The 26,788-nt window shown below is 36.3% G+C and overlaps 1 protein-coding gene across 2 annotated transcripts; it reads left to right on the top strand.

The window, feature by feature from the left end:
• Window positions 1-17,628: 17,628 nt before the first annotated feature.
• Window positions 17,629-26,045, top strand: ZIGA4 (ARF GAP-like zinc finger-containing protein ZIGA4). Of its 2 annotated transcripts, XM_021952029.2 has the most exons (13): window positions 17,629-18,006; window positions 18,100-18,161; window positions 20,184-20,271; window positions 20,350-20,411; window positions 20,495-20,591; window positions 20,881-21,327; window positions 22,556-23,206; window positions 23,396-23,524; window positions 23,598-23,714; window positions 23,806-23,892; window positions 24,531-24,663; window positions 24,805-24,850; window positions 25,733-26,045. In XM_021952029.2, exons 1-13 carry the CDS (start codon window positions 17,911-17,913, stop codon window positions 25,785-25,787), a joined length of 2,070 nt encoding a protein of 689 aa, XP_021807721.1. In that variant the 5' UTR covers window positions 17,629-17,910; the 3' UTR covers window positions 25,788-26,045. The 2 variants fall into 2 exon arrangements, with proteins under 2 accessions (XP_021807721.1, XP_088100236.1); XM_088244110.1 differs by lacking the exons at window positions 17,629-18,006; window positions 18,100-18,161 and adding an exon at window positions 18,188-19,823.
• Window positions 26,046-26,788: the final 743 nt, after the last annotated feature.

Genomic DNA, 26,788 nt, shown 5'->3' on the forward strand with positions numbered 1-26,788 from the left:
CAACAGATCAAAGTAATATATTAGAGTCTTACAATAGTATTAACATAGAAGAACAAAATTTAAAATACTATAATATGGAAGAATTAGAAGAAATAAATGAACAAATTTAAAGATAGATGAACAAAATAATTTAGAATATGAACAACAAAGAAAAGAACTTTTAAACTTAAAAGTAATTAGACCTTCAAAATCTAAGCATGGATCAGCAGCCTCTGTAGTCAGAAAACACTCAGAACATAAAAGAGGTAAAGCTAGAGTAATGTATAATTATAGAAGATTAAATGATAATACTTATGAAGATAGTTATAAATTACCAAATAAAGATGAACTTATGAATAAAATTCAAGAAAGTAAATGTTTTAGTAAATTTGATTGTAAATCAGGATTTTGGCAAATTAGATTAGCAGAAGAATCAATTCAATGGACAACATTTACTTGTCCAAAAGGACATTTTGAATGGCTTGTAATGCCATTTGGATTAAAGAATGCACCATCGATCTTTCAAAGAACGATGGATCAAATCTTTAAGAAGTATGATAATTTTTGAAGTGTAAATGCAGATGATATACTTGTTCATAGTAAAAATAAAAATGAACATAGAAAACACTAGAAATTATTTTGAAATTTTTTATTGATCGTATAATCATAAGTAGGAATAAAGTAGAGCTTGGAAAACAAGACAGAGAATTTTTAGGTATGTATATTAAGTCAGGAACTATACATTTACAAGAGCACATAACTAAAAAAATTGTTAGAATTTCCAGATAAATTAGAAGATAAAAAAGCAATTGCAAGCATTTTTAGGATTATTAAATTATGCTAGAAGTTTTATCCCTAATTTAGGAAGAAAGATTGCAGCATTGCATAGTAAAACTAGTAAAACGGGTCAAAAATATTTTAATAGTGAAGATATGAAATTAGTTCAAAACATCAAACAAGATATAATTCAACTTAAACCTTTAGCATTACCATTATATAATAATTACAAAATAGTTGAGACAGATGCATCATCAATAGGATGGGCATGAATTTTATATCAGAAAAAACATAAAGAAGAACCAAAATATGAAGAAAAAGTTTGTAGATATGTATCAGGTAAATTTAGTGATATACAGGCTAGACTTCCAGTCATTGACTTATAAATGTTAGAAGTCATTAACTCCCTTGAAACATTTTCATTGTTTTTACATAATAAGATATTTACTATTAAAACAGATTGTCAGAATATTGTTTCTCAGTATAATAAAATTACTACTAATAAATAAGCAGCTCGAAGATGGGTTAATTTTGTTGATTCTATTACAGGAAATGGATTTGGACCGATATTTGAGTATATTAAAGGTATGGATAATACTTTAGCAGACATCTTATCCCGTATTATTCATTAACAGTTATGCAATATTTTGGAGCATCCTCCTCTGGCAACAAAAATAGTGGTACACCATCACAAGGTGGTAATCCATTAAGCATGAGTAGTCAAGCAAGATCAGTAGTAAATACTTATTATTATAATGGAATTCCAGTACAAGAAGTTAGAAATCCTGCTTTAAAATATCGTACTCAAGCATCATTAGGAGATAAACAAAAAGTTCTTTTAGACAACTTTTGGAACATTAGAACTAATAATGAAAGCATGAGAAGAGGGCATGAAAAACTTATTAAAGCCCTTGAGCAGGAGTTTTTAGCATATAATTATGATTATAAAAGAGAAAAACAACAACTTTCTTTTTTACAGGAAAAACATGAAGAGCAAAAGAAAGAGTATGATACAATAGTAAGAAATTTTAGAATCAATAATTTAAGATGTCAAAATCTAAGTAAGATTTTATAAGATTTTATAAGAAAAAGTGGCTAATGAGCTCAACTTACTTGAGCATAATAGATAATTTTCCCTTGAGCAAAAATCTAAAAATCCATATTTTCTTCAAACTCTAGCTAGAGAAAGGTATAGATTTTTCCCACAAGATGTTAAGAGTCATATGATTAGACTAGAGTATGAGCAAAATACATCTCTTCAGCTATAAATTCAAGCTTTTCTTTTTAATTTAAAAAATAATCCACATCCTGGTATAAAAATTATTACCAAAAGCTGTTCTCACTATACCATTTACTTAGCTAGTATTAATATGGTTGAATATAGAGAACTGCATTTAGAGCATAAACAAAAAACTATCACAATTACTCCAACATTTTTAGCAGAGTATGGTTATTTAGGTCAACTTTATATTGAAAATAGTGATCATGTAGATTCATTTTCCTCAAAATTAAAAGAAGTTATACGTGTTTATATCCCTATATGGAAGAGCGTAAAATTAAATTTCACTAGCATACCCCCATAGTGGTTTAAGGATAGTATTTACCTAGACAGAGCACAATATAGTATTATTATTTCTTATAATGAACTGCTTAGTCCGGCATAATCAACAAAGACAGGGTTCCCTACAAAGCAACACATTCAAAAATACAGAGGTGCAATAATAGCTTAGCAACAATTGTTCAATGATGATTGTCTGAACCTCCTTCACCAATCCAACTTTATCCAGATTTATTCAGAAACTACATCTAGGAGACCATATGACATATATGAATTCAGGATAAGCACAACATGAGCAAAAGTTTTTGATGAAATCTATAACCAGATAGCAGAACAAATTGAAGCAGAAGACAACAACAACTCATATTGGAATAACTTAGGAGAAGAAGATTCCTCCTCCACCATGACGTGGGCTCCTTAAAAAACCAACACGTGTGTTTTGTTTGTTTGTTTGTTTTTCTTTTTCCTCTTTCCTCTTCCCCCAACCTTTTGGCTAGTTTTAACTACAGCCTCCCCAAAGCCACCGCCACCCCTGTTCCGAATCCACCCTCATCACCAACCTCGCCACTGAACCGATAAGGCAGCCCACCGACTTTCTTTTTTTTTCTTCTCTCTCTCTCTCTCTCTCTCTCTCTCTCTCTCTCTCTCTCTCTCTCTCTCTCTCTCTCTCTCTCTCTCTCCATCACTTTTGCTCTAGCTACAAATTCAAAAACCATAAATTGAAAGCACATAATGATTTCAATCCAGGGTCTTGGGCTCCAAAATTGGCCGGAGGTTTACATGGAAGGTTTACATGGCAAGGTTGGTGATGAGGGTGGATTCAGAACAAGGGTGGCGGTGGCTTTGGGGAGGCTGCAGTTAAAACCAGCCAAAAGGTTGGGGGAAGAGGAAAGAGGAAAGAGGAAAAAAAAAAAAAAAAAGCCCACATCATGGTTGAGAAGGAATGGCTCCTGATACATCAGGAGCCAAGCATTGTCCGAAGAAGAGCTACACAACATAGATAACATGTTGGAAGCATAAACTCCATGTGAAGTCCTCATGACAGAAGAAGCATCATCATCCTCATCTCACGTGAAGATATCATCTCAGCAAAAAGATGCAGCATCAGTCCAAAGCAAGAAAATCCAACTTTTTGGCTCTATACAGCTAGCAAGAAGCAAAGACTCCTTAGGCATTAAAAAAATGAATAAGGGCATTATTGTCCAAATACTTTAAGGGGGTGTATTCAATTAGGATTCTAGAGCGTTTAAAAAGATTTTCAAAATCTGGGTGTATTCAATTTGGATTAATACAAACTTTAAAAGAGGTTTTACAAGTCTAGGTGATTCAATTCAGACTTGTATGAACTTTTAAAAAGTCCATACAAATATGGGTTTATTCAATTAGGATTATAAAAAAGTTAAATAAAATCTAGGTTTATTCAAAAATTCATATATTTGGAAGGATTTCATTAAGTGATAAATTTTGGTAGGTTTTAAGGTGAGAGCTATAAATAACAAAGGCCATAATATATCCAACCTCCCCCCCAAGTATTTCATCATACACTAGTTTTTCTCTTGCCCTAGCTTTTCTCTCTGCAACAGAAGACAAATAGCTTTCCTCCATTTGTGAAGGTATGCTCCCTATTTTTTCTTTGATCAATACCTCGTTGGGTTTTCTTTTTCCATGATTTTTCTTCATCATTTTTTCTTGTTATTAGGGTATAGTTTGGGGTTACAGGTTTTACTTGTTATTAGGGTTTAGCTTGGGGTTAGGGTTTATGCTTTGTTACTAGGGTTTATGCTTGTTACTAGGGTTTATGCTTCTTTTTCTTCTGAAATATCTATATACAGCTTTATAAGAATTGTTCATTGAATCACTGGATAGAAAATTGAAATATAGTAATTGACAACCTTTCTATAATCGAACAAAAAAACTGAGACAAACTGAGATAAACAGTAAAAAAACGAAAAGCCGAAAATTAACTACAACTTTTAAATGTTGTTTTGGAAGCCTAAATGACCTCAGAAGCCCAAAATACACCTTATATCACAGCAATGCTTAATATTTGACTCGTGGCATCGTTCCCTTTTCGGAAAGGTATCATGCGTCCCAATCGGAGCTCGGACGCCAAATCTGTAAATTCCTACTGCGTCCTTTTTCCATTCTTCACTCCAATTCTTCTTCAATTCATTCAACCATTTGTTCTACATCATTCATGTGTGTATTCAACATAAGATGTGTCTGTTGGGATCTATGGTTGCTGATCTACATTTTTTGGGGTCTACGTTTGTAGTGTTTTATGGGTTTTGTATATTTTTTTATGCTTTATTTGTGATTGACATGATAAAATTCATAAGACCATCTCCAACCCATGAGGGGCTAAACCCAAATTTTCCCCCTCCAAAAAGTGACTATTTTGGGTTATGCCCGGACTCAAATTGTTTTTTCTCCCAACCCTCCGGACTCAAATTTTAAGTCCGCAACTTTATTAAATTGTTTAAGAATGGTTTAAGTCAATTTTTTTTTTTTTTATGGAAAACTTTTCTTCATTAATCTTTATAAATAACGTCATAATTTAATTTTTTGAACAATTTGACCTAAAAAAAAATTGAAATTCCATATATTTAATTTTATTCCAAAAGTAAATACACAACATAAAAAAAACACACAAGATAATTGAAAAAAAACATACAAGTTATATGTATATAAATAATAAATAAATAAAAATGCAGCAATTTATATATATATATTCAAATGTTGCCGTTGGAAGTTATATGTATATAAAATAAAAATAAAATAAAAAAGGCAGCAACTTATAACTACACAGGAGCGCGACATGTGGCGTAGTAGAAGAAGACAAAAGTAGCAGCCATTCTGGCACTAGGGCCCACGTCAGTTTTTCTCACATGTGGTCTGTTTTCAAATGTAGGTGGGCTCCACAAAAAGTTTTGGGTCCAGGCAATAAGTGGACTGGTATTTTGGGTCCAAATTTGGGTTTTCCCAAATTTTGGGTCCTTCATTTTCTTTGGTTGGGGGAGGTTTTGGGCAATAATTTGGGTTTAAGTCCTTGGGTTGGAGATGGCCTAACTACAACACTCAAATGGAGTCTGAAAATGCACAACTAGTAAATGGAAAAAGGAAAAGCAAACAAGATTATAATGCTTGGAGTGTGGAAGAGAGTAGAATGTTGTTGCAACTCAAGGTTGATGTTGCATCCCGTGGATGGTGTGATGCTAATGGAATGCTAAGTAAGGCAACTGTAGAAACCAACATACTCCCCAAGATTAATGAAAAACTTAGGTGTCACAAAACCTATTCTCAATACCAGAGTCGGTTGAAATACTTTAAAAGAGAATATCAAAACTATTCATAGCTTCTCCGTCACAGCTCTAGGTTTGGGTGGGATCTAACCACAAAGAAATTCACTGCTCCAAAAGAAGTTTGGAAAGACTACTTTAAGGTTAGGTTATTGAATTTTCTTTAAATAATTCGGTTTGGTAACTTGAATACATAATTTTGTTAAATAATTATTATTTTATTGTTTTTGTTAAAGTCCCACCCAAAAAACACAAGTATTCAAAAAAAAACTTGTGAGGACTATGAGGATCTGCAAATTGTATTGGGAATGCAACTGTTATTGGAAGAAACTCATTAGGATTGGGTGATGATACTGATGCAAGAACTTTTAGGGTGGAAGATAGACATGTTGGAATAGAGGACTTTGCTTTTGATGATGAATGTCAGGCTTTTATACCAAATCATAATGAACCACCACACCAAGATCCACCACTCAGACATTCTTCTTCATCCTTACCCTTTCAGGCCACTAATTGTGAAGGTCCCTCAGAAAGCTCAAGCCAAAGGAAACGAACTAGAACAAATTTGGAAGGGAATGCTAACTCAAATGAGACCACCCAGCAAGCTATGGGAAGAATTAACCTTAGTGTTGATTCAATTGCCACCGACTTCCGGGGAGTCCATAACCTATTGGCAAAAAAAGGGAAAAAGAGAGAGGGCAACAAAGTTATATGTGGGATGCCATTAAGGAGACCCCAAATTTGGATGAACATGCTCGTTATAAAGCGCTTTCTTCGTTGAATACTAACACGAAAAATGATGCATTTTCAAAAATGTCCTCTGAGGAGCACTCAAATTGGATATCCTATAATTTGGAATGAGTGGTTTTTTTATAATTGTTTTTGGGAATGACTGGTTTGTTTGGAATGATTGGTTTTTGGGATTCAGAGTATTTCCGAGAAAGGTATAGAATGTATCCTGATGTGTTTCGAAAGTTATGCAGTATTATTAGAGAAAAAACACTCTTACAAGATACAAGATTCGTTTGTGTAGAAGAAATGGTTGCGACCTTTTTGCTTATTGTGGGTCAAAATAATAGATGTTGTCTAGTACGTGATACATTTGGCTGATCGTACTTCACTGCTAGTAAAAATTTTAACAAAGTTTTAAAGGCCTTGAACACAATAGCACCGGAGATGCTAGCCAAACTTGGATCCATGGTACCAACTAAAATAAGGGAAAGTACAAGGTTTTACCCATACTTTAAGGTAAATGTGTTGTTTGGTGCAACTTGTTTTATTCAATTTGTTTATGTTTAATAATATCTTTTAAACTTTTGGGTTTATTTCAGAATTGTATCGGAGCTATTGACTGCACAATATTCCAGCAATGGTAACGGGATGCGACGTAAGCAGCTATCGTAATCGTCAAGGTACGATATCACAAAATGTATTAGCAGCTTGTAACTTTGATTTGGAAATCATATATGTCCTTAGTGGGTGGGAGGGCTCAGCTCATGATTCAAGAGTGCTACATGATGCTTTAACAAGGAGGAATGGACTTAAAGTGCCACAAGGTATTTTTGAATTTTGAATTTTTTTCATTTATAGTTTACATGAGGTCATACATTGGATACTAACATATGTGTAATCTATTATCAAGTAAATTTTTCTTAGTGGATTGTGGATTTCCAAATCGACGCCAATTTTTGGCTCAATTTTGAGGTGTTCGATATCATCTCCAAGAGTTTGGTGGTCAAGGTCCTGCACCTGCAAATGAAGTTGAGTTGTTCAATCTTTGTCATTCGTCCTTGAGGAATGTAATTGAGAGGATATTTGGTATATTTAAGTCACGATTTACAATTTTCAAGTTCGCACCTCCATTCCCATATGCGACTATTGACGCAGAGAAAATTAAAAGAACAATATTACTCGGAAAAATCCGTTGTGAAGCTGTGAACGATTCTTGGGATGAGTCGCGTACTAAGTCGCTCTCTTTAAGACGTTTCGTGGCTCTGCCCAATTTGTGCAAGCAGTTCAGAAAAGGCCACTACATCCCCAGGATAAAACAGCCCCAGAATCTCCTCTGTCTAGGTTCTTCCTTACACTGAGGAAGGACCCAAATACAAACACCTTTCTATGTTGCTCAGAAAACTTAGTTTAGAAAATAAGAAAAAGATATGAGGACGAAGAAGGCAACAACTATGGTATGTGTCTTATTTCTCTCCTAGCTATACCAGTTATATATACAAGATTTATTATAAAAGAGACGTTGGTGGGCTTTAAAGACATCAATGCATCAGTTGAAAAAAACAGCCAATATTAATAGAAAATAACTCCTATTAATAAAGACAATTTAAGGCAATTATTGAAATTTGAATATATATATTTTTAAAATAAACATACCAATTTCAACAATCCCCCACTTGATTATTTTAGAAATAAATTCATCAAGCAACATATCATAAGACTGTGCATAAGTAGAGGTGTTTTTAACTTGAACCTTTACATAGTGACGGAGCTTCAGAATATACAAGAGTAACATATAGTTTTGAACTCTATCTCTGAAAACACCACACACACAGCCCTACTAAGATGAAGTTCAAAAGCCAGCACTTTACGACCAGGTGCTTGTATCCCAGTATAGTGAATGCTCTAGAAAATTTTCCCCAAAATTTTCATTGTAGCTAGATATCCCACTCAATATAGAGTATAGATCTCATTAAGAGTTATAAACAACTCAACCTTAAATCGCTTCAGGATTTCATGCTTCTAAGGATGGATATGGAACAATAGCATGACTCCACTCATATCACTAAATGACTTGTTATTACCCATTGAACCTATTTCTTGGGATTTCCAATCTATAGGTTGGGTTACCATCACAAGTGACTTAACCTTCTAGGGGTTTTAGTCCCATTCCTTTTGAGGTTTTCCAAACCTTTTCTCATGCTAGTCCTTTTGTCAAAGGATCAGCTAAATTCTCATCAGACCGTACATAATCCACTCTTACAGCCCCATTAGAAAGAAACTCTCTAATAGTACTGTGCTTGCGACGTATTTGTCGCCTCTTGCCGTTATAATAACGGTTCTGAACTTTTGCAATGGCTACAATACTATCACAGTGGATAAGAACAGCTGGTATCGGTCTCTCCCACAAGAGGGTATCTGAGAGTAGGTTTCTCAACCAACCTGCTTCCTCACTAGCCATTGCTAAGGCTATCATCTCTGACTCCATTGTGGACTGAGCTAGAATAGTATGTTTCTTAAACTTCCATGAAACTGCACTACCAGCAATATTAAATATATATCCAATAGTAGCCTTTGAATCATCTGACAGGGTATTCCAATCAGCATCGCTATATCCTTCTAGGACAGCGGGAAACTTCTCATAGTGCAATCCAAGGTTCATTGTCCTTTTAAGGTACCGCATGACCCTCTCAATAGCATACCAATGCTCCAAACTAGGTCTACTTGTAAACCTGCATAGTACTCCTATGGCATAAGCTATATCAGGCCTAGTGCAATCAGTAGCATATCGAAGGCTACCAATGATGCTCGCATACTCAGTTTGTCTAACACTGTCACCAATGTTCTTGAACAACTTTACACTAGGATCATAAGGAGTACATGCTGGTTTACAGTCAAAGTAATTATACTTCTTAAGGATTTGTTCAATGTAATGAGATTGATCCAAAGAGAATCCTTTTTCAGACCTAGTTATCTTAATTCCAAGTATCACATTAGCATCATCTAAATCTTTCAAATCAAAGTTCGCACATAACAAAGATTTGACACTATTCACAGCATGAATATTAGAGCCAAAAATAAGTAAGTCATCCACATAGAGACATATAACGTGCAAACATTATTCTCATGCTTAAAATAAATACATTTGTCGCTTTCATTTATTTGAAAACCATTTGAGATGACTAAACTATCAAATTTTGCATGCCATTCCTTAGGTGTCTGTTTCAAACGATAAAGAGATTTGTCTAATTTACAAACTTTATTTTCTTTTCCAGGAACAATAAAACCCTTAGGTTGGTCTATGTAAATTTCTTCCTCTAAATCACCATTCAAGAACGTTGTTTTAACGTCCATTTGGTGCACAACAAGATCATGAATAGTAGCTAAAGCAAACAGCACACGAATAGAAGTTATCCTAGTGACAGGTGAATAAGTATCAAAGAAGTCCACATTTTCCCTTTTCCTATACCCTTTGGCTACAAGACGAGCCTTATATTTTTCAATTGAAACCATTAGGTTTTAATTTCTTTTTAAGAATCCACTTACAACCAATTGTCTTACAACTAGGTGGAAGATCTACAAGGTGCCAAGGTTTATTGGACTCCAAGGAGTCCATTTCATCATTTATTGCTTCCTGCCATAAATCTGCATCCAAAGAAGACAAAGCTTCTTGAAGAGTCGTGCTCTCTTACTCTTCCTTGGTTCTACATTAGGTTCAAAAAGCTCTATACCTCTAGGTTCATTATTTATGGATAGAGAAAGATTACTAGATGTTGAACCCCCATTATGTCTCAATTTAAAAGGAAATTTATCTTCAAAAAAATCAGCATCATTAGATTCAATTGCAACATGGTTCTTTAAATCATAAAATATGTAGGCCTTACTATTAACAGCATACCCAAGAAAAACACATTCATATGCTCTACTAGCTAGTTTTGATCTTTTTGGATCAGGGATACGCACGTAAGCCAAACAACCCCAAGTTCTAAAATACAATACATTAGGTTTCCTATTTTTCAAAATTTTGTAAGGGGTAATTTTAGTTTTAGAGTTGGGAATTCTATTTACCACATAACAAACAGTGAGTAGAATCTTGCCCCACCAAAAAGAAGCAGCTCCTAAACTAAGTAAAACAACAACAGTTAATTCAGCCAGTATTCTATTTTTTCTTTCAGCTTTACCATTCATTTCAGGAGAATAAGGGGCATTTGTTTCATGAATAATACCAAGAGATTTATAAAAATCAACAAAAACACTAGATTCATATTATTGACCTCTGTCACTATGAAATCTCTTAATTTTCCTATTAAATTGATTTTCAATTTCAGTTATGAAAATCTTAAACATATCAATTGCTTCACTTTTATTTTTCATGAGATAAACAAAAGAATCATTAGAGCAATCATCAATAAAAGTGATAAAGTATCATTTCCCATTTCTAGTTAACACTCCATCAAATTCGCAAATGTCAGAATGAATTAGATCAAGTGGTTCAGATACTCTAGTGACAGATTTATGTGGGGTTTTGGTAATTTTAGCTCGGCTACAAAATTCACACTTCTCAAAATCATTCAGCGACATTTCAGGAATAAATCCTAATTTACTCATATTTTTAACAAGCCTTTTGTTAACATGACAGAGTCTAGCATTCCAAGTATTAAAAGAACACAACATATAAGCAGAAGAAGAACTTCTATTAGCATCAACATTCAATTTGAACATCCCATCAATAGCATAGCCCTTACCAACAAACATACCATTTTTTGTAAGTGTATACAAGTCTGCTCCAATTGTTTGAGTAAACCCAGCCTTGTTGAGAAGATAGCCTGAGACCAGATTCTTCCTTATTTCTGGAGTGTGCAAAACATCTTTGAGGATGACAGTCTTTCCCAATGTAAACTTTAATTCTATTTCTCCAGTTCCAGCAACAATTGCTGTATGAGAATCACCCGACAACACTTTCCTGTCATCAGTCATAGAATAGGTCTTGAAAAAGGCACAATTATAGCAAACATGGCGAGAAGCGCCAGTGTCTACCCACCACCCCTCGGATCCATCAACCATGTTGATTTCTGAAATCATAGCAATAGGTTGCTCTTCAGTTATATTCACTTGAGGAGCAGGGCGAGACCTATTCCTGCAGTTCCGAGCAAGGTGCCCCGGCTTGTGACAATAATAACATAGAAACTGTACTGAATCATCATCACGTGAGGGGGGTTGACTCCTATTCTGATTCTGATGAAGGTTCCGATTTTGATAGTGTTGAGGATTTCGACTCTAGTTGTGTTGCCCATTTCGATTCTGATTGTTGTTGTTGCGGTTCCTGTTTTGATATTTCATATTCTTGCCATTTATCTTCAAAGCAGTTGGGGTTTGATTCCTGTTGAAGTGGTGATTTTTCTTGTTGTTGGAGACGAGCAAAACTTCTTCTTTCATGTCATGTTTCCTGGCCTCCTCCTCAATACGCAAACGAGTGATCAAGCTTTCCAAGGAAAATTCTTTGGTCTTGTGACGCAGAGCATTCTTGAAATCTTTCTAGCTGGGAGGCAGCTTGTCAATGATAACAGCCACCTGAAATTGTTCATCTAAATTCATGCCTTCAATAATAATTTCATGTGCAATTTTCTGTAGTTCATGAGATTGTGCTTCTACTGATTTTTCATCCACCATTTGAAACTTCAAATAGCAACTAACAGCAAATTTCTTTGCACCAGCCTCTTCTGTATCATATTTTTTCTGAAGCGCATCCCACAAATCTTTAGCAGCATCATAAGAAGAATAATAATTATAAAGATCATCAGATAAACCATTCAAAATATAGTTCTTACACAAAAAATCATTTTCAGTCCATGTCTGCAAGGCCCATGTTTGTTCAGGAGTGGGATTGTCAGAGGCATATGGTTTATCAGATGTGCAGATAGAAGCTAATTTTTTCGTTGTAAGATAAAACAACATCTTTTGCCTCCATCGTTTAAAATGAAGACCCTCAAATTTGGAAGGTTTATTTAGGTCAAGGGTGAATGAATTGTTTACAACTTCCATGGCAGATGAAACGTCTTAAAATTGTTGACGCAGAGAAAATTAAAAGAACAATATTACCCAGAAAAATTCGTTGTGAAGCTGTGAACGATTTTTGGGATGAGTCGCGTACTAAGTCGCTCTCTTTAAGACGTTTCGCGTGACAGGACCCGACCCAAATTCCACTTTGGAATCTGAGCCGAACCCTGTGCATGTCCGACACCTGGCAAGTGCCGAGCACAAGTGACCTAATTGCCCTTCTAGTCAAATTTCAACTAAAACTGGGGTTTGACTTTTGCCGAAAAATTCAGCAGAGTTTGCCGAAAAATTCAACAGAGTTTCCCCTGCAATTAGACCAATCCCAAGATTACACCTGTCAAACATGCATATAAAAATATACACCAACTGCCAACATACAAAAATTTACATACTAACAGTTAGACAAGTGTTCTAGGGCAATATTAGAGCTCTACACAGATTAGATTACAAGTATAAAATAATTATACAAGACCCTACATTGTCAAGGGAGGTGGCGGAAGATGGACTCAGCCCGGTGGTGGCTCACTGTGCATGCTTACTGCCTGGGGGCGCAAAACATTAAAAGGGTGAGTGGACCAAAAACAAAGCTTTCTGAAAATAGTATAGGAACATACTAACCCCACTGTAAAATCAGTTATAAAAACTAAATCATTTTCTTTTATATATATATATACTGGTACTGGAATCACTGCATTCATATTTATATATGTATATGTAGTCAAACACAAACTTGATTAAAACATTAAGTCCCCGAAAACATTGAAATCAACTTTAAATCTACCACCTAGGTGTACCCATTTAGCAATCCGTCAATTCCTTATAATCCGTCAATTCTTTTAATTTCCGTCAATTCCTCTATAATCCGTCAATTCCATTCTTGTGCCACCGGAGTGACACATTCTCGTAGGTCTCGGTGACGCAAGGTCAACCCAAACCCCAATCTCGCAGGATTCAGGGGACACTTAGTCAACCTGATCCGCAATCTCGCACCTCACGGTCCGGGCGTCCCCGCAACTCGTGGTGCAGTGTCAAGCATGCTGACCTAACCGAAGGCAATAGGATGTCCATCGACACCATTATAACTGAAGGCAACTGGATGTCCGTAGACATCGTTATAACCGAAGGCAACCATTTAAATCCGAAGGCAACATATTTATCGAAGGCAACCTTAATTAATCTTGGGTACCTATGGTGGTTTCTAAGAAAATATAGTTTCAGAAATAATTTAACGAGAAATAAAATAAATTCTTATTTATCCCTGAATTCTGCTGCCATTTTATCTATTAATTATCTAAGATTATGGTATGCCAAAAATCTCTAGGCACTCTCAACTCAGCAGCATATAAAATATAAAAATAAAACATATAAAAGCGATAAATCAAGCTATTAAAACTCTGATCAATGAATAAACTCATTCAAGATCAAATAATGAGATTAAATTGCATAAATTCATTTATGAAAACAAAAGGTCCACTCACAGGTGATCTGAGCTAGCTGGACCCTTTGAAGGTCCCTCCTGCGGGTCAACTGATGCCCAGGTGCCTGAATAACCATCATAATCTTTTATTAAAAAAAACTCTACTCAATAATATAATATTAAAATAAAAACCCTGACCCCCGGCTCCTAAAAGTGCGTGCATCACTTGAAAGGACATTCCTATGCCCACACTAATTTTCCTCTCATTGGGCATTACTCAGAAGTAACTCGGGACTAAAAAGCGATAAAGTCCCAAAAAGTCAACTCGGGACCCCGTGGGGTCCACAACCTCAGAATTCCAATCCGATCGTTCCTAGAGGTTCCAAATTGCCTAGGACACAAGTCCCAAAAATTTGGTCTCGATCGGACGGTCGGATTGCTAACAATCGCACGATCGGACGAACGAATGATTTCCCGTAATCCTAACCCTAGGGTTGGCCTTTTCGGGGTATCCAGGACTCCGATTCACGATCCGTCGAATCCTATCAGATCCTGAAATTACTTAGATCAACATACTCCAGTTTGACTACAATTCAATGGTCTGAACGTATTGACCCTGGAAATTGCACAATATGCGAGATCGGTTCGGGGTTCAAACATTGTCCGAATTGAGTTCCGCAAAATCCTACACACTCATGAGGACACGAGGATCATTCTAGGACCAAGAATGGTCCCTGACACCTGGCTCACGCACCGCCCACGCGCCGGCAGCACGTGAGTGTGCATAGTAAATTCCAGTGGCCGGAAAATCTCCAAACCACCGACCCAAACTCCTAGCCTAGGTAAAACACCTAATTTGGAACCACTTTTGTTCTTGGACTATAGGCAAAAAGTGGCTGGATGTGGCTGAAACTGAGCTCTCAAAATCTGTCAAACCCTACCCAACCATCAGCTAGATGATGAAAAATAGTCTAAGATCCATACCTCAATCGTTCGATTTGGTGGCTGGAGGACGACTTACGACGCCGGTGAATTTTGACTGAAACCGGTTGGGTTTCGTGGTTTTCCGATGAAATCGAGGCGACTGGAGGTCGGGGAAGACGTCGGACGGTTGGGAGGGGTGACGCCGGTTCGTTCTTGACCGGTCCGGTGGGCGTGGCGGTGGCTGGGTGGCTTGGGGCTATCGGCTAGGCTGGGTATCGGGGAGAGAGAAGAGACGCAGGGAGAGAGAGAGAGTGAGGAGAGAGAAGGGAGAATCAGATTTTAAAATCAGATTTTTCCCAAAATTACGATTGTGCCCTTCTTCGTATTTTGGTTGCACTTTCTTCATTACAAGTCCGATTTGAGTCCATTACGTGTCTACGGACTCGTTTCATCGCGCTCTACACAACGATACAAGTGGATTTCCCAAATTCTTTCCCGGTCAAAAAGTCAACTTAAAACCTAATAAAATATTCTAGGGGTATAATTGTCTTTTCCTTTATTAAATTATTAATTGAATATTAATTAAGGTTTGGGTTGTTACATCGCGGCTCTGCCCAATTTGTGCAAGCAGTTCAGAAAAGGCCACTACGTCCCCAGGATAAAACAACCCTAGAATCTCCTCTCTCTTGGTTCTTCCTTGCACTGAGGAAGGACCCGAATACAAACACTTTTCTATGTTGCTCAGAAAACTTAGTTTAGAAAATAAGACAAAGATATGAAGAGGAAGAAGGCAACAGCTATGGTCTGTGTCTTATTTCTCTCCTAGCTATATCAGTTATATATACAAGATTTATCACAAAAGAGACGTTGGTGGGCTTTAAAGACATCAATGTATCAGTTGAAAAAAAAGCCAATATTAATAGAAAATAACTCCTATTAATAAAGACAATTTAAGGCAATTATTGAAATATTGAATATATATATTTAAAATAAACATACCAATTTCAACTGTAACAGAGATAGTGTTAGCTTGTGTAGGACTATACAACTTTCTTCGAAAAGAGTGTAGATATGATGAATTTCTTATTGAATTGGAGAACGAATCTTCTTCATCTTCATCATTACTGGTTAATGAAGGTGATCCATAACTAGATATCAAAACACAAGAATAACAACGACAGAATGCTAATGAATGGAGAGTTGGTATAGCTTTGGATATGTGGAGAGATGCTGGGCACAATGACAACAAGGAGAATCAAGGATAATGAATGAAAGTTAAATATTTTCCTTAAACTTTTCTTTCAAATTTGTAATACATTTGTCACTATATTTCTTGTGAATTTCATATTGTTCAAGGAAAAGATGTTATGAATTTGGCTTTTTATTTCATGTTGTTCAACTAACATTAGTGCAATCTTACAAATCATGTAGTTCCATATGCAAGTTGTAATCTTGGTACAAATCAAGTATCAGAACATCTCAACATCAGTGTAGAAATATTCACATCCCTCAATGCAAAAATTTTCTAATCTCAACATATATGCTATGAACCATGTAGTGCTTCATTTGGGTAAGTACGCCGAAGTTAGCATTCGTTTTTAAAAAAATATGTTAAAGAAATTATAGAAGTCTGGAATAAAAGCCATACAAATCTTAAGAAAGTTTATTAAAAAAGAGTGCTACTATTTCCACCCACCTGTCCTATTTTTCCACCCACCTTATAATCAAAGTTTTAAAGACAAATCTACCCCTTTGTAAAATTACTTTTAAAGACTTAGGGAAAAAACCTCAAACTCTCCTTAAAATAAAATAAAATAAAAATATAAGATTTTCGTTATGAAAAAAAATCTCTCTCCCTATGTCTCTCCTTCCCAAGCCACCCCCAACCCATCCTTGGAATCTCTACAACCACCCCCTAATCTCTACAACACTTATTTACGAGTCTTGTTCAACAGATTAGGAACATTTAAGATTTTTGGGGCTTTTGGTAGCTGAACCAAATCTTGAAGGAAAGCTTAAGATGATGTTGCCACCATGAAAGCTTGAAACTTTACTCGATTTTTAAGCAAGACCAAGTCAGGCACACATAAATATAACAAGTAATAAAAGAAAGAAATTTTCATTTTTCTCTTTTCTTTAAAGAAGAAAAAATTGCCCACAATTTGAATTTTTTTGAGAAAAATTGAAGCTCACTCTTCTAGAATCCAAATTCCTAAGAGGAGGAAGACAATGGAGGCTCTGGTTTGCAGAAAATTGGAGGACCCAACAATACCCATTTCAGAAGAAGGAGGAGAGAAAGCAATAGTAATAAAAGAAGAGTTATCTAATGCGTGTAAAGAGAGGGAATTATGGAGGCTGAAGGGGGTGGGGGAGGGAATGATGGCTAGGCTTGAGGGCTTCAAGGGTTGGGGTGGGTAGGGAAGGTGAGGAGAGAAGGAGAGAGACTTGTTTATATTTTATTTCTATGTTATTTTATTATTAATATTTTCCTTTATTTTGGTTGAATTAATAATTAAAATGGCATTTTAGGAATAATGGCGGGTGTAAAAATAGGATTGTGTTTTTTTCAAATTTACATGGTGAGTTGGAAGATAAGGTGGGTTGGAAAATAAGACAAAGGGGTGGAAATAGCAGCACTCTTAAAAAATTATATAGTCTTCTGAAAGTCTATACAAAATCTAAAGTTCCATCAAGTTCTATTAAATCTGGCACTTAAACAAATCTTTTTAAATACTCTAGAATCCTAATTGAATACACCCCCTAATTTTATCTTTCTTTATAAATACTACACCCATTTTGGGTTTATTTATAATAAAATACACCGTTACCTGTATATGTGGTTGTTTGAACTACTTTCTTTGTTTGTTTATTTATTTTTCATAATTAATCCATGCGATGCCACTAAAAAGCAAAAACTAATTTCATAAAGGAAAGGGACAGAGCGCGCTTGCTGTCCAGTCGAAGCTGATTCAGATTCCGGAGTCCGTTTCCTTCTCTCCAAATTCAAAAACCCCATCAAAACCAACCAACCCTAAAGCCTCTCTCTAGGGAGAAAGAGGGAGAAAGAGGGAGAGACGGAGGAGGAGACAAGGGTAGAGCACATTCCCAATCCCCTCCGGTTCGTTCCTCCTTTTCTTCTGCTTCTTCTAGGGTTTCATTTGCTTTCAGAAATGACAACTAGAAAAGAGGAAGAGCGAAACGAGAAAATCATACGGGGCCTCATGAAGCTTCCTCCTAATCGAAGATGCATAAACTGCAATAGCCTGGTACAATTCCCAGTCTCTCTCTGTGTTTTAGTTTTCTCGGAAGTTTTTTCGGCTGGAGGATTTGATTCAATGTAATTTTGTTTGTACATACAGGGTCCTCAGTATGTCTGCACGAATTTCTGGACATTCGTATGCATTACTTGCAGTGGCATACAGTCAGTTTATTTATTTATTTAATTTAAATTTATTAAATTTCATTTTTCTTTGCAATAATTTGATCCAGTTTCTTGTGTTAGCACATAATTGTTTGCTCTTACTAAATGTATATGTCCTACTAGTTTTGTGATCTTGAGATGGTATGGAAAACCTTCCTAATCTGCTATCTGTGACTGCTGTTTTTTTGCTTGGTCAATTGTATCATTATGCTCTTAGTATTAGTTTTTTTGCTAAAGTTTGTAACTACCTCATTATGCTCTTAGTATTTTTTTTTTTTTTAACTCTTAGTATTAGTTAGACTTTTGACGATACATGGGCTATAGAAGAACTGTTCTACTTGCTGCCATCTGTGCAACAAGGCCACTAAAATGAATATCGAACAGGTAAATATGGAGTATTTATGTGATTGTATATGCACAAAAGTTTAGTTGAATGCAACAGTTTCAATTTTGACCCATACGTGGAGATTGGACAGTAAATTATTGCAAAACCTATCCATATGTACTGTTATTATCCAGACCACAATAGGAAACTTTTGGCATCAAATTGCATGCCTCATATAGCATCCACGAACTAAACCTAATGCTTACACAATTATGCTTAAGGACTAGTCTGATACTCATTAAAAATCCATAAATTAAAGCTAACACGTCAGCAACCATTAATATTCAAAGATTTAAACTAGGGCAATAATTATTTTTTCCTTCAAATATCCAGGAAATTAACGCTTTTTCCCACTCTTAGTGAACTGCAGCTTCCTCTCTCTCTCTCTCTCTCCACAATCAATTGTTTCGTAATTGGGCCAGTTTCTTTTTGGGGGTTACCATCGCTATGGGAGATGCTCGGTGCCCATGTCAGAACCAAAGCTGTCCATGTCTCTCCATTGTAACCAGTTTGCAATTGATCATGGGCTGTGGCTAGCTCAATTGAACAAGTGCCAAGAATTTTGGACTTAGTTTTAAGTGAGTCATCCAATGGAATGGTGCAAAAAATTACTGCTACCCAGATCAAATTTAGCTATAGTTTTTAAGATCTTACCTATCCAAAACTTAGCTAACACATTGAGGACAGCCTCAAATATGAAGTCTCTGTAATTTAGAGCGTCACACCTGGTGAAACTGTTTTGGAAGCCTTGAAAATATTCAAGAGTAAACAAGAGTTCTTAGGTTTAATTATTTTGGTTACTTGCATAGCATATGTGACAGGTTTTGAACTGTCTGATATCATAAAATATCGTAAAAGTGCGAAGGGCTTTTAGTTTTTCCTTTTAAATTAATCAGTGTATTTCGGCAATGCATGATGCAGTGAATCTTAAAGTTATTTTTGTTTCTTTATTTAAAAGTGGAGGATTAGGTGAGATTAGCTCCACAGTGAAGGTCAGAAGAGTCAAGCACCTGGAAGATAAATGAATTGTAAAGTTCTTTTAGAGATAACTGAATTGTAAATTTCCTAATGTGCTATTCCATTTTTGTTTTAATTATTGGAAAATATCAAACTAAGTGAAAAACACTAGAATGACTTAGTAGATTTGTAGAGACAGGGCTGTGTTTTTCATCAGGATGTATTCATTCATGATTTTTCTGTTATTTAGTATTCCTTTTCTTGTTATTAATACTTTTGCAATGTGCACAGGCCAGCCGTGTGCTTCAATATGAACACTTGTATGTTCTTTGCCACTCTTTATTCTGAATTGTTGCCTCTAAATGATTGTGTCTCGCTTTGTAATGCCCATACGATTAGTTCTTGGAGATTGAGATTTTTATTTCTACCCCATTTCCAACCTTCGATTGGTAGTTCATGCTAAAATGAGTTTACAAACCTTGAGCACGTTGGTACTTAATGTAGTTTCCTTCAAGTAAGCACTATGTGTTTTCACACCTTTAAATGATGTGGTCTTTTTGTGCTGGATGGAGAATTCGTATCACTTTAGCTAATTTTATTGAGCCTTGGCATGTTTCACATGTGCTTGATCCGCCTTTCTTTTCCCCTAATAAAAGTATACATATTATTTTGTTATATAGTCGTGAATTTACTCATCGTGTGAAGTCAGTATCCATGTCTAAGTTTACGTCACAAGAAGTTGAGGCACTTCAGAATGGTGGTAACCAGGTATATGCTGAATTATCTTTTTCCTTGAAAGAAAGGGTTTGCTTATTTTCATTCTAATGGGCCATTCACTCTTTTCAGCGTGCGAGGGAAATTTATTTGATGGATTGGGACCTTCAAAGGCAGCGATTGCCAGACAACAGGTGATAGCTATATGATTTATTGCTAAAGTGTTCAGCGTGTGCATTTCTGGGGGAAGCATTCATGCAATATTTTCTTCTTGCAGTAAGGTTGATAAAATCCGTGAGTTCATAAGAAGTGTATATGTGGATAGAAAATATGCTGGAGGAAGGACCTCTGAAAAGCCTCCAAGAGATATGCAGGTAGTATCATGGATTAAAATAGCGATATTGGATGATATATTGGTAGTTTGGATTCATGAAAATATCAGCGAAAATATTGATATTGTTGGAAAACAAAAAATGATGAAAAATTTCTTTCAAATGTAGAATAGTATATCCGTTCTAAATATGGCATGTGTAGTGGAAACAACAAAGGCTAGCAAAAAAGATGTATAAAATATCTTATTGAATGTGTTCGCCCAACTATCTTACACTTTGAATTATTTTGCTCTGCCGAGATTATGGGCCTAACTTGTGCTATCCCTTGCAGAACCATAGAATTCGTGAAGATGAGACAAGACGTGCTAGTTCTTATCATTCTTATTCTCAGAGTCCACCTTATGATTATCAGTATGAAGATCGACGGTATGGGAAACAAGCTGCTGTGCTTACCAGGAAGCCTGGTTCTGATCGAGGTCGATATGAAGGAAACATGTCTAGTTTTGTTTACAGTGCTGGTCGATTAAGTGAACAAATGTATGAAGACAGGTTTGCGAATGAGGGCTCTGGTTCGAGAGTTTCAGATTTTTCTGTCTCAAGTGGAGGTGATGCGTCTAGATCTGGAGTACAGTCTCCTAATTTTCAGAAGGAGATTGGATCCAGCAGCCCTCCTTTTCCACCTTCATCGGATAATCTAACTGAAGTTAGCTGCCAAGCGAAAAATGTATTTTTGGAGGTCAATTCCAAGAGAGATGCAGCGGGGATAACATGTCCGCAGGTATTCTTGTAGACTTGCTTTTAACATTCAAAAGGATTTGCAGTATCCAGTGATTCTTTTAATTTTTCAGTTGTGTGCCCTTTACTATTTTAATAAGGATGCAATATAACTTTTGACTTTGCTGGTTGTTCAATATAGATGACCATTGGCCACTTACCATATGAGTTGGAGAACTTTTTTCTCCATGAAAAAACATCATAAGTAACTTAAACTAAGCTTTTCAGTTACCATACTTAGATATATGGCCCATTCACGACAATAATTATATACCATTTGTATAAATACACAAACACATCAACACATAAACACATACAAGGACACATAGGAGAAGAAGCGATGATGCTTTGGAAATTATGAGGACAACTTCCAGCTATATTTTCTATAACTCAATGTAAGATGGCAAAAGGCTTCCCCATCATTATGCATATACATATGCATGCATGCACTCATGCACTCATGTGTTTGTGTGCATCCGTATTTATGTACTCTTATAAAAAGTACACACACATGGTGTTTCACCTCTGCAACACCCCCCAACGTCGTTGATTGCATTGAGTTTAACTTACTGTTCAACAACGTGATCAACAATCTTTGGTGCCTCACAATGGAAAGTCCACATGCATATATTTATATATATGTGTAGGGAAATGTTCTCATGCCAAACGGGCTGGAAATATAAGCATTTATGTGGCAGACTGTGAAGTTGGGAAACTTATCAGGTTGGTTCTTGCCTAAACATGTTTTCCAGATTCATAATCTTGCAATATAAGGATCTGTCTGGCAAGAGAACATTACCCCTATAAGTGTGTGTGTGTGTGTGTGTGTGTGTGTGTGTTTCTGGAAACATGAGTTTGGCAAGAGAACATTACCCTATGTGTGGGTGTGCCTATATATATAAATATTATTGGTTATAGCATTCATTTATATCTAACCCAAATAAATTTGTGTTGTGGCCTTAAATTTAAGAACGAAATTTAAGTTAATCTAATCATTTGGGTAAGTTTTCTTCGGATAGGTTACTCGATTAGTTTAGGGTTGGTGTTGGTGAGATGAAATTGTAGTAATTGGAGCCATTTCCTGACTCCATAAGTGCTATGTTCATTGATATGCTTTTCTCTGTATGTATGCACAATCCTATTAGGTTAGCAGTATTTTCTATTTGTTGATCATATTATGCTCGTCCTGGTTTTTCCATCACTTGACATTAGTTGCTTGTTTGCCTTTTCAGAGAACTGCATCCTCCGGAAGTTTTGGTTCAGTGGGTAGCTATTCCATGCCTGCTCTTGAACCAGAACAAGCTCCTGGAATCTTCCAGGACGAATCGATTTCTTTAACGGGATCATCTCTTTTTGGAAGTACTGATAGCTTGGATCTTTTCAAGGCCTTGGTTAAAACAAAAATATCTTCTGCAGCTCCATCCATTGATTTGTTTCACTTACCAGCACCATCTTCATCTCTATCCACAGATTTGTTTCAGCCGCCTGTATCATGTTCAGATTCGTCTGTGAATGCAGGCGAACGTCCTAAACCTTTCTCACCTACATCCTTGGAGTTATTTGCTGATTTTCCTCAGCAGCAGTCCACAGCAACCTTGGCTAAACAAGTACCCGATTCTTTCCATGAAAGTGAAGGATGGGCAACATTTGATACACCTCAGCCGTCAGCTTCTGTTCCAGGCACTGAAAATATTACCCCAGAAAATATAGCTTCCAATGGTGGAGGTTCTATTGGAAATTTTGATCCATTCTCACCATCAAATACAAGCATGCAATGGCCGTCATTTCAATATTCTAGCATTCATGGACCTTCTTCAGATATTTCAAGTCCATGGAGTGATAGTTTGCACAATGTCACAGCTCCCAATACCACAAGCACTCAGGTAAGCCTCATTCTGATCAGAACTGCACCCTCATCAGAACTTATATGGGTTTCAGAAGAATGGTTTTTAGTGCATGGTCAGTTTCATGGTTTTTATTCTTTACTCAATTGAATATAAGCTCTACTAAAATGGTGGCATGCAGTAAATATGAAGGAATGTAATCAGGTTGATATGTGTTATTTTGAGTAGTCATGGAGTGCTTTCGAAGATTCTATTGTACACCTTCCATTGGAGGGCACTAAGAAGGGTAGCGAACCAGGAGCAACAGATAAGCTTATGTCAGCTGGCGACCACTATTTGGGATTCAGAATTTCTGAGGTTGCTGCATCAACATTATATTCTCTCTAACTGTTTATGTTCTTCCTCTCATTGGGTGGGCTTTGCTTTGCAGGACTCTAGTGAAGATGGGATTCAGAGATCTGTCTCCCAAGGTGAACCCCATGATCCTGGTCTGCCCTCACATGTTGTCTTGGGGCAATCATATACTCCACAAGGGCTTCCTCAAATGGTTTTTACCCTTCAGATATCTCCTGTGATTTGTCTAGTGGAATCTGCTTAGCAGTATTCTAATCTCTTTTGTTCCCTCCACCAAATCACAGGGAGAAATTAAGTCAGATGCCACTGACCACAAATCAAATAACCCATTTGATCTTCCTTATGAAACAGATCTGGATCCGAATAATGTGGTATGTTTTTGTTAGTAACATCAGTAATATAGAGTAGTATTTTTTGTTAAGTTGTGTTTGCACAAGAATTTTAAATGTGAAATGTGATTAAGGGCAAGGGTGGAGTGATGGTATTATTTATCTTCCATACCTGTCAACTGTCAAGGATAACCACAGCATGATGCTTAGTTCACTTAGGAACTGAACTGTACTTTCTGTGAAATCTGAGTGTTTTTAGTGTTTATTGTGAGAATTGATAACTAAAGTCAAAGGAACCTACTCTGATATAATTGCATTGGATCACAGTTAGTAATGCTGGTGCTATCTTGATTAGAAAAGCTGCTCATGCCTTTGCCTCTAAGATCCGGTCTCTGAAAATAAGATCCAATCTATTGCTTATAAGTGTTTAGAGGAGACACTTGTTAATTATTTTTGTTCTCTCACTAATGTGTTTTTAATCTCATGGGGCAAGTCATAATGCATGTGATGCGATTGATAGACTGTAATATGATGGTTTTAGTCAATGTCTACCATATCATTCTAAAACTGTAATTTATTTCATTTAAATTAATGAAGGATTTGGAATGGAGTTTCCAACGTACATGTATACAATTCTTGGATTTCTGGGTTCTAATTTTGTCTTTTGTTATCTATCTCAGTTTTTGGACATGAGCTCCTTACAAGCTTCTCTCCCAAATGCCCAGTTGCAATCCTCTTTCCTTGGTGGTGTATCTCAGGCATGGTTTCCCCAAAATACAGTGTCTGGGATGTTATATCCAGCTGCAGCAGAAGGTAAGTTTGTCAGTGCGAGTGAAGCTACATTCTTTTCTTTTTTTCTTTGTTCGTGAACTAGACATGTTGCAGAACCATTAAAACATATATGGTCATAACAATCTTATCCTTTTCACTCAATGCTATTTTGATTTGATGTAGGTGGATTGACATACATGCCAGGGCAAGCACATAGCTCTCAGATTCCGTAAGTCCATTTGCTACTTGGTATTCTGGATTATGATCTTTTCTCATTATGGCTGTCATAGTATTATATCATTTTTCCAGTGAATATGTTATCTGTATGGGTAATGAGTGAGCTTTTGGAAAGGTTGGCCAAGTGCAAATAGCAGTTTAATCAAATAATCCAATCAGCGAGATGATGGGTAATGAGTGAGCTGATAAGGGTATTTATAGTTTCGCTAGATTGTTTTTACCTTTTAGAAGATGAAGAACGAAGAATTAAGCATTGGGAAGAAAACTAGTTTCTACAGATGGAACCAAGATACATAAACTTGAAAAGATGGGATCAGATGTATTAGTTTATTTAATCGCATTATTTTAAATAATGAAATTATCTTGCAATTACTTCGTCTCCATAAGTATCAGTTTCAGTTCCAATTTTCTTTTTCATTTGATGTTTGTGTGGTCTGAAGGAATGCACAGACGAAATCCACAACTGAAAGCTTTAAGGAAACATGTTGTAGTGGGGTTTCTGATTTTTAATTAGAACATCATGTTTCGATGCTTATATTGGTGATGGACACAACAATCTCTCGATTCTTCTATACTTAAATCATGAGAGTTTGGTGGCAGAGAATGTTGGTTCCATTGGAAAGTGTTAAGACAGTTCATTTTGCTATGCGATCATCAAAATAGCAGAATGTAATATTCACTGTGGAGTCTGACGTGAGTATATTGGTGGTACCAGACAAATTGAATGTCTGGAGCTGCATTGTGAAGATGCTTGATAGGGTTTAGCAACTCAACTTGCCTGGTGTTAGGGAAGAGATTTGATGCTTTTATGTCGTGTATATGTTTATGTTTGTACCCTCTTTTGAATTGATTTGAAGTTGCTTATTTTTTGCAGGAATGTCCCGACACAGGGACCTGTTGCATCCATCGGAGGAAATCCTTTTGCATAGGATTGTAGAGGCCAGAATAGACACCATTTTCAGTTGGTTGTAGAACTTTGTCGTTCACATTTTACATGTCTTTTTAATCAATAAATAGGATGGACGTTTCTTGTGGTATCATTTGTGGAAAGACGGTATCAACAGGGACCTGTCTGCATCCACTCTTTCAAATTTCAGTATTTGTTTGGGAAAGACGATAATCCGAAAACTGGTAGGTCCCTTGTTTGGACGTTAATAGTGAATGATTGTTCCCTTTTCCTCGTCTAATTTACCATTTTCAAGCGAGCACTTAGTTATTAAATGTAGGGTTCTTTTGTATTTTTTGTATTTTTTTATCTAATGGTAGAATAAACATGGTAGATTAAAAGAAAAATTAGGTATTAGACATAACAATCCTTACTAATTAGGATTATTTTTTTGGTCAAATGATGGATGAAATTTATTAAAGCCGAATTGTAATGTTTACATCAGCAGCAAGAGTGTCAAAACAACCACTCAAGCCAAAGTTGATCCCATTTAAGCCTCCCACCCACATGAGATACATGCACTGCTACCAGATGAGCAGTTGCATTGTACCTACGATTCACAAAAGCAAAAGATACCCGACTCACATGAGCAGTAACTTAATATCATGAATAATGCCATCAATAGTAGTATCCGTCTTCATGTTACCATGTAACATCACAACAAGCTGTTTACAATGTCTCCACCATCATCCTAGTAACCTGCGCCTCCAAATCTGTTGCCATCGCCTCCAGCACCGCTTTCGCAGCTAGAGCTGACTGGCATGAAAAACACCCCACACCCCATGCCATTTCCATCCATCCATTACTATCTCGAGCCACCCATCCTGCTCCACCCCTCATGTGCGCTTGCGTCCAAGCACCGTCGCAATTAAGTTTCATCCAGCTATCAGTCGGTTTTTGCCAAATTTGGAAGTCACCGAGGTCCAGAGTTCTCGGTTGATCATGTATATGCGGTATACTTGCCTGTCCTGTGGCCACAAATTC

Source organism: Prunus avium, chromosome 7 (genome assembly GCF_965620075.1).
Source record: "Prunus avium chromosome 7, drPruAviu1.hap1.1, whole genome shotgun sequence".
NCBI classification, from domain to species: Eukaryota; Viridiplantae; Streptophyta; class Magnoliopsida; order Rosales; family Rosaceae; genus Prunus; species Prunus avium.

Excerpts from the sequence above, each read along its gene's own strand:
- ZIGA4 (XM_021952029.2), top strand. The coding sequence starts at position 17,911 with ATGACAACTAGAAAAGAGGAAGAGCGAAACGAGAAAATCATACGGGGC. Across the intron at positions 20,272-20,349 it reads TTCAGAATGGTGGTAACCAG|CGTGCGAGGGAAATTTATTT; the intron begins GTATATGCTGAA and ends CACTCTTTTCAG. Across the intron at positions 23,525-23,597 it reads TGGGATTCAGAATTTCTGAG|GACTCTAGTGAAGATGGGAT; the intron begins GTTGCTGCATCA and ends TTTGCTTTGCAG.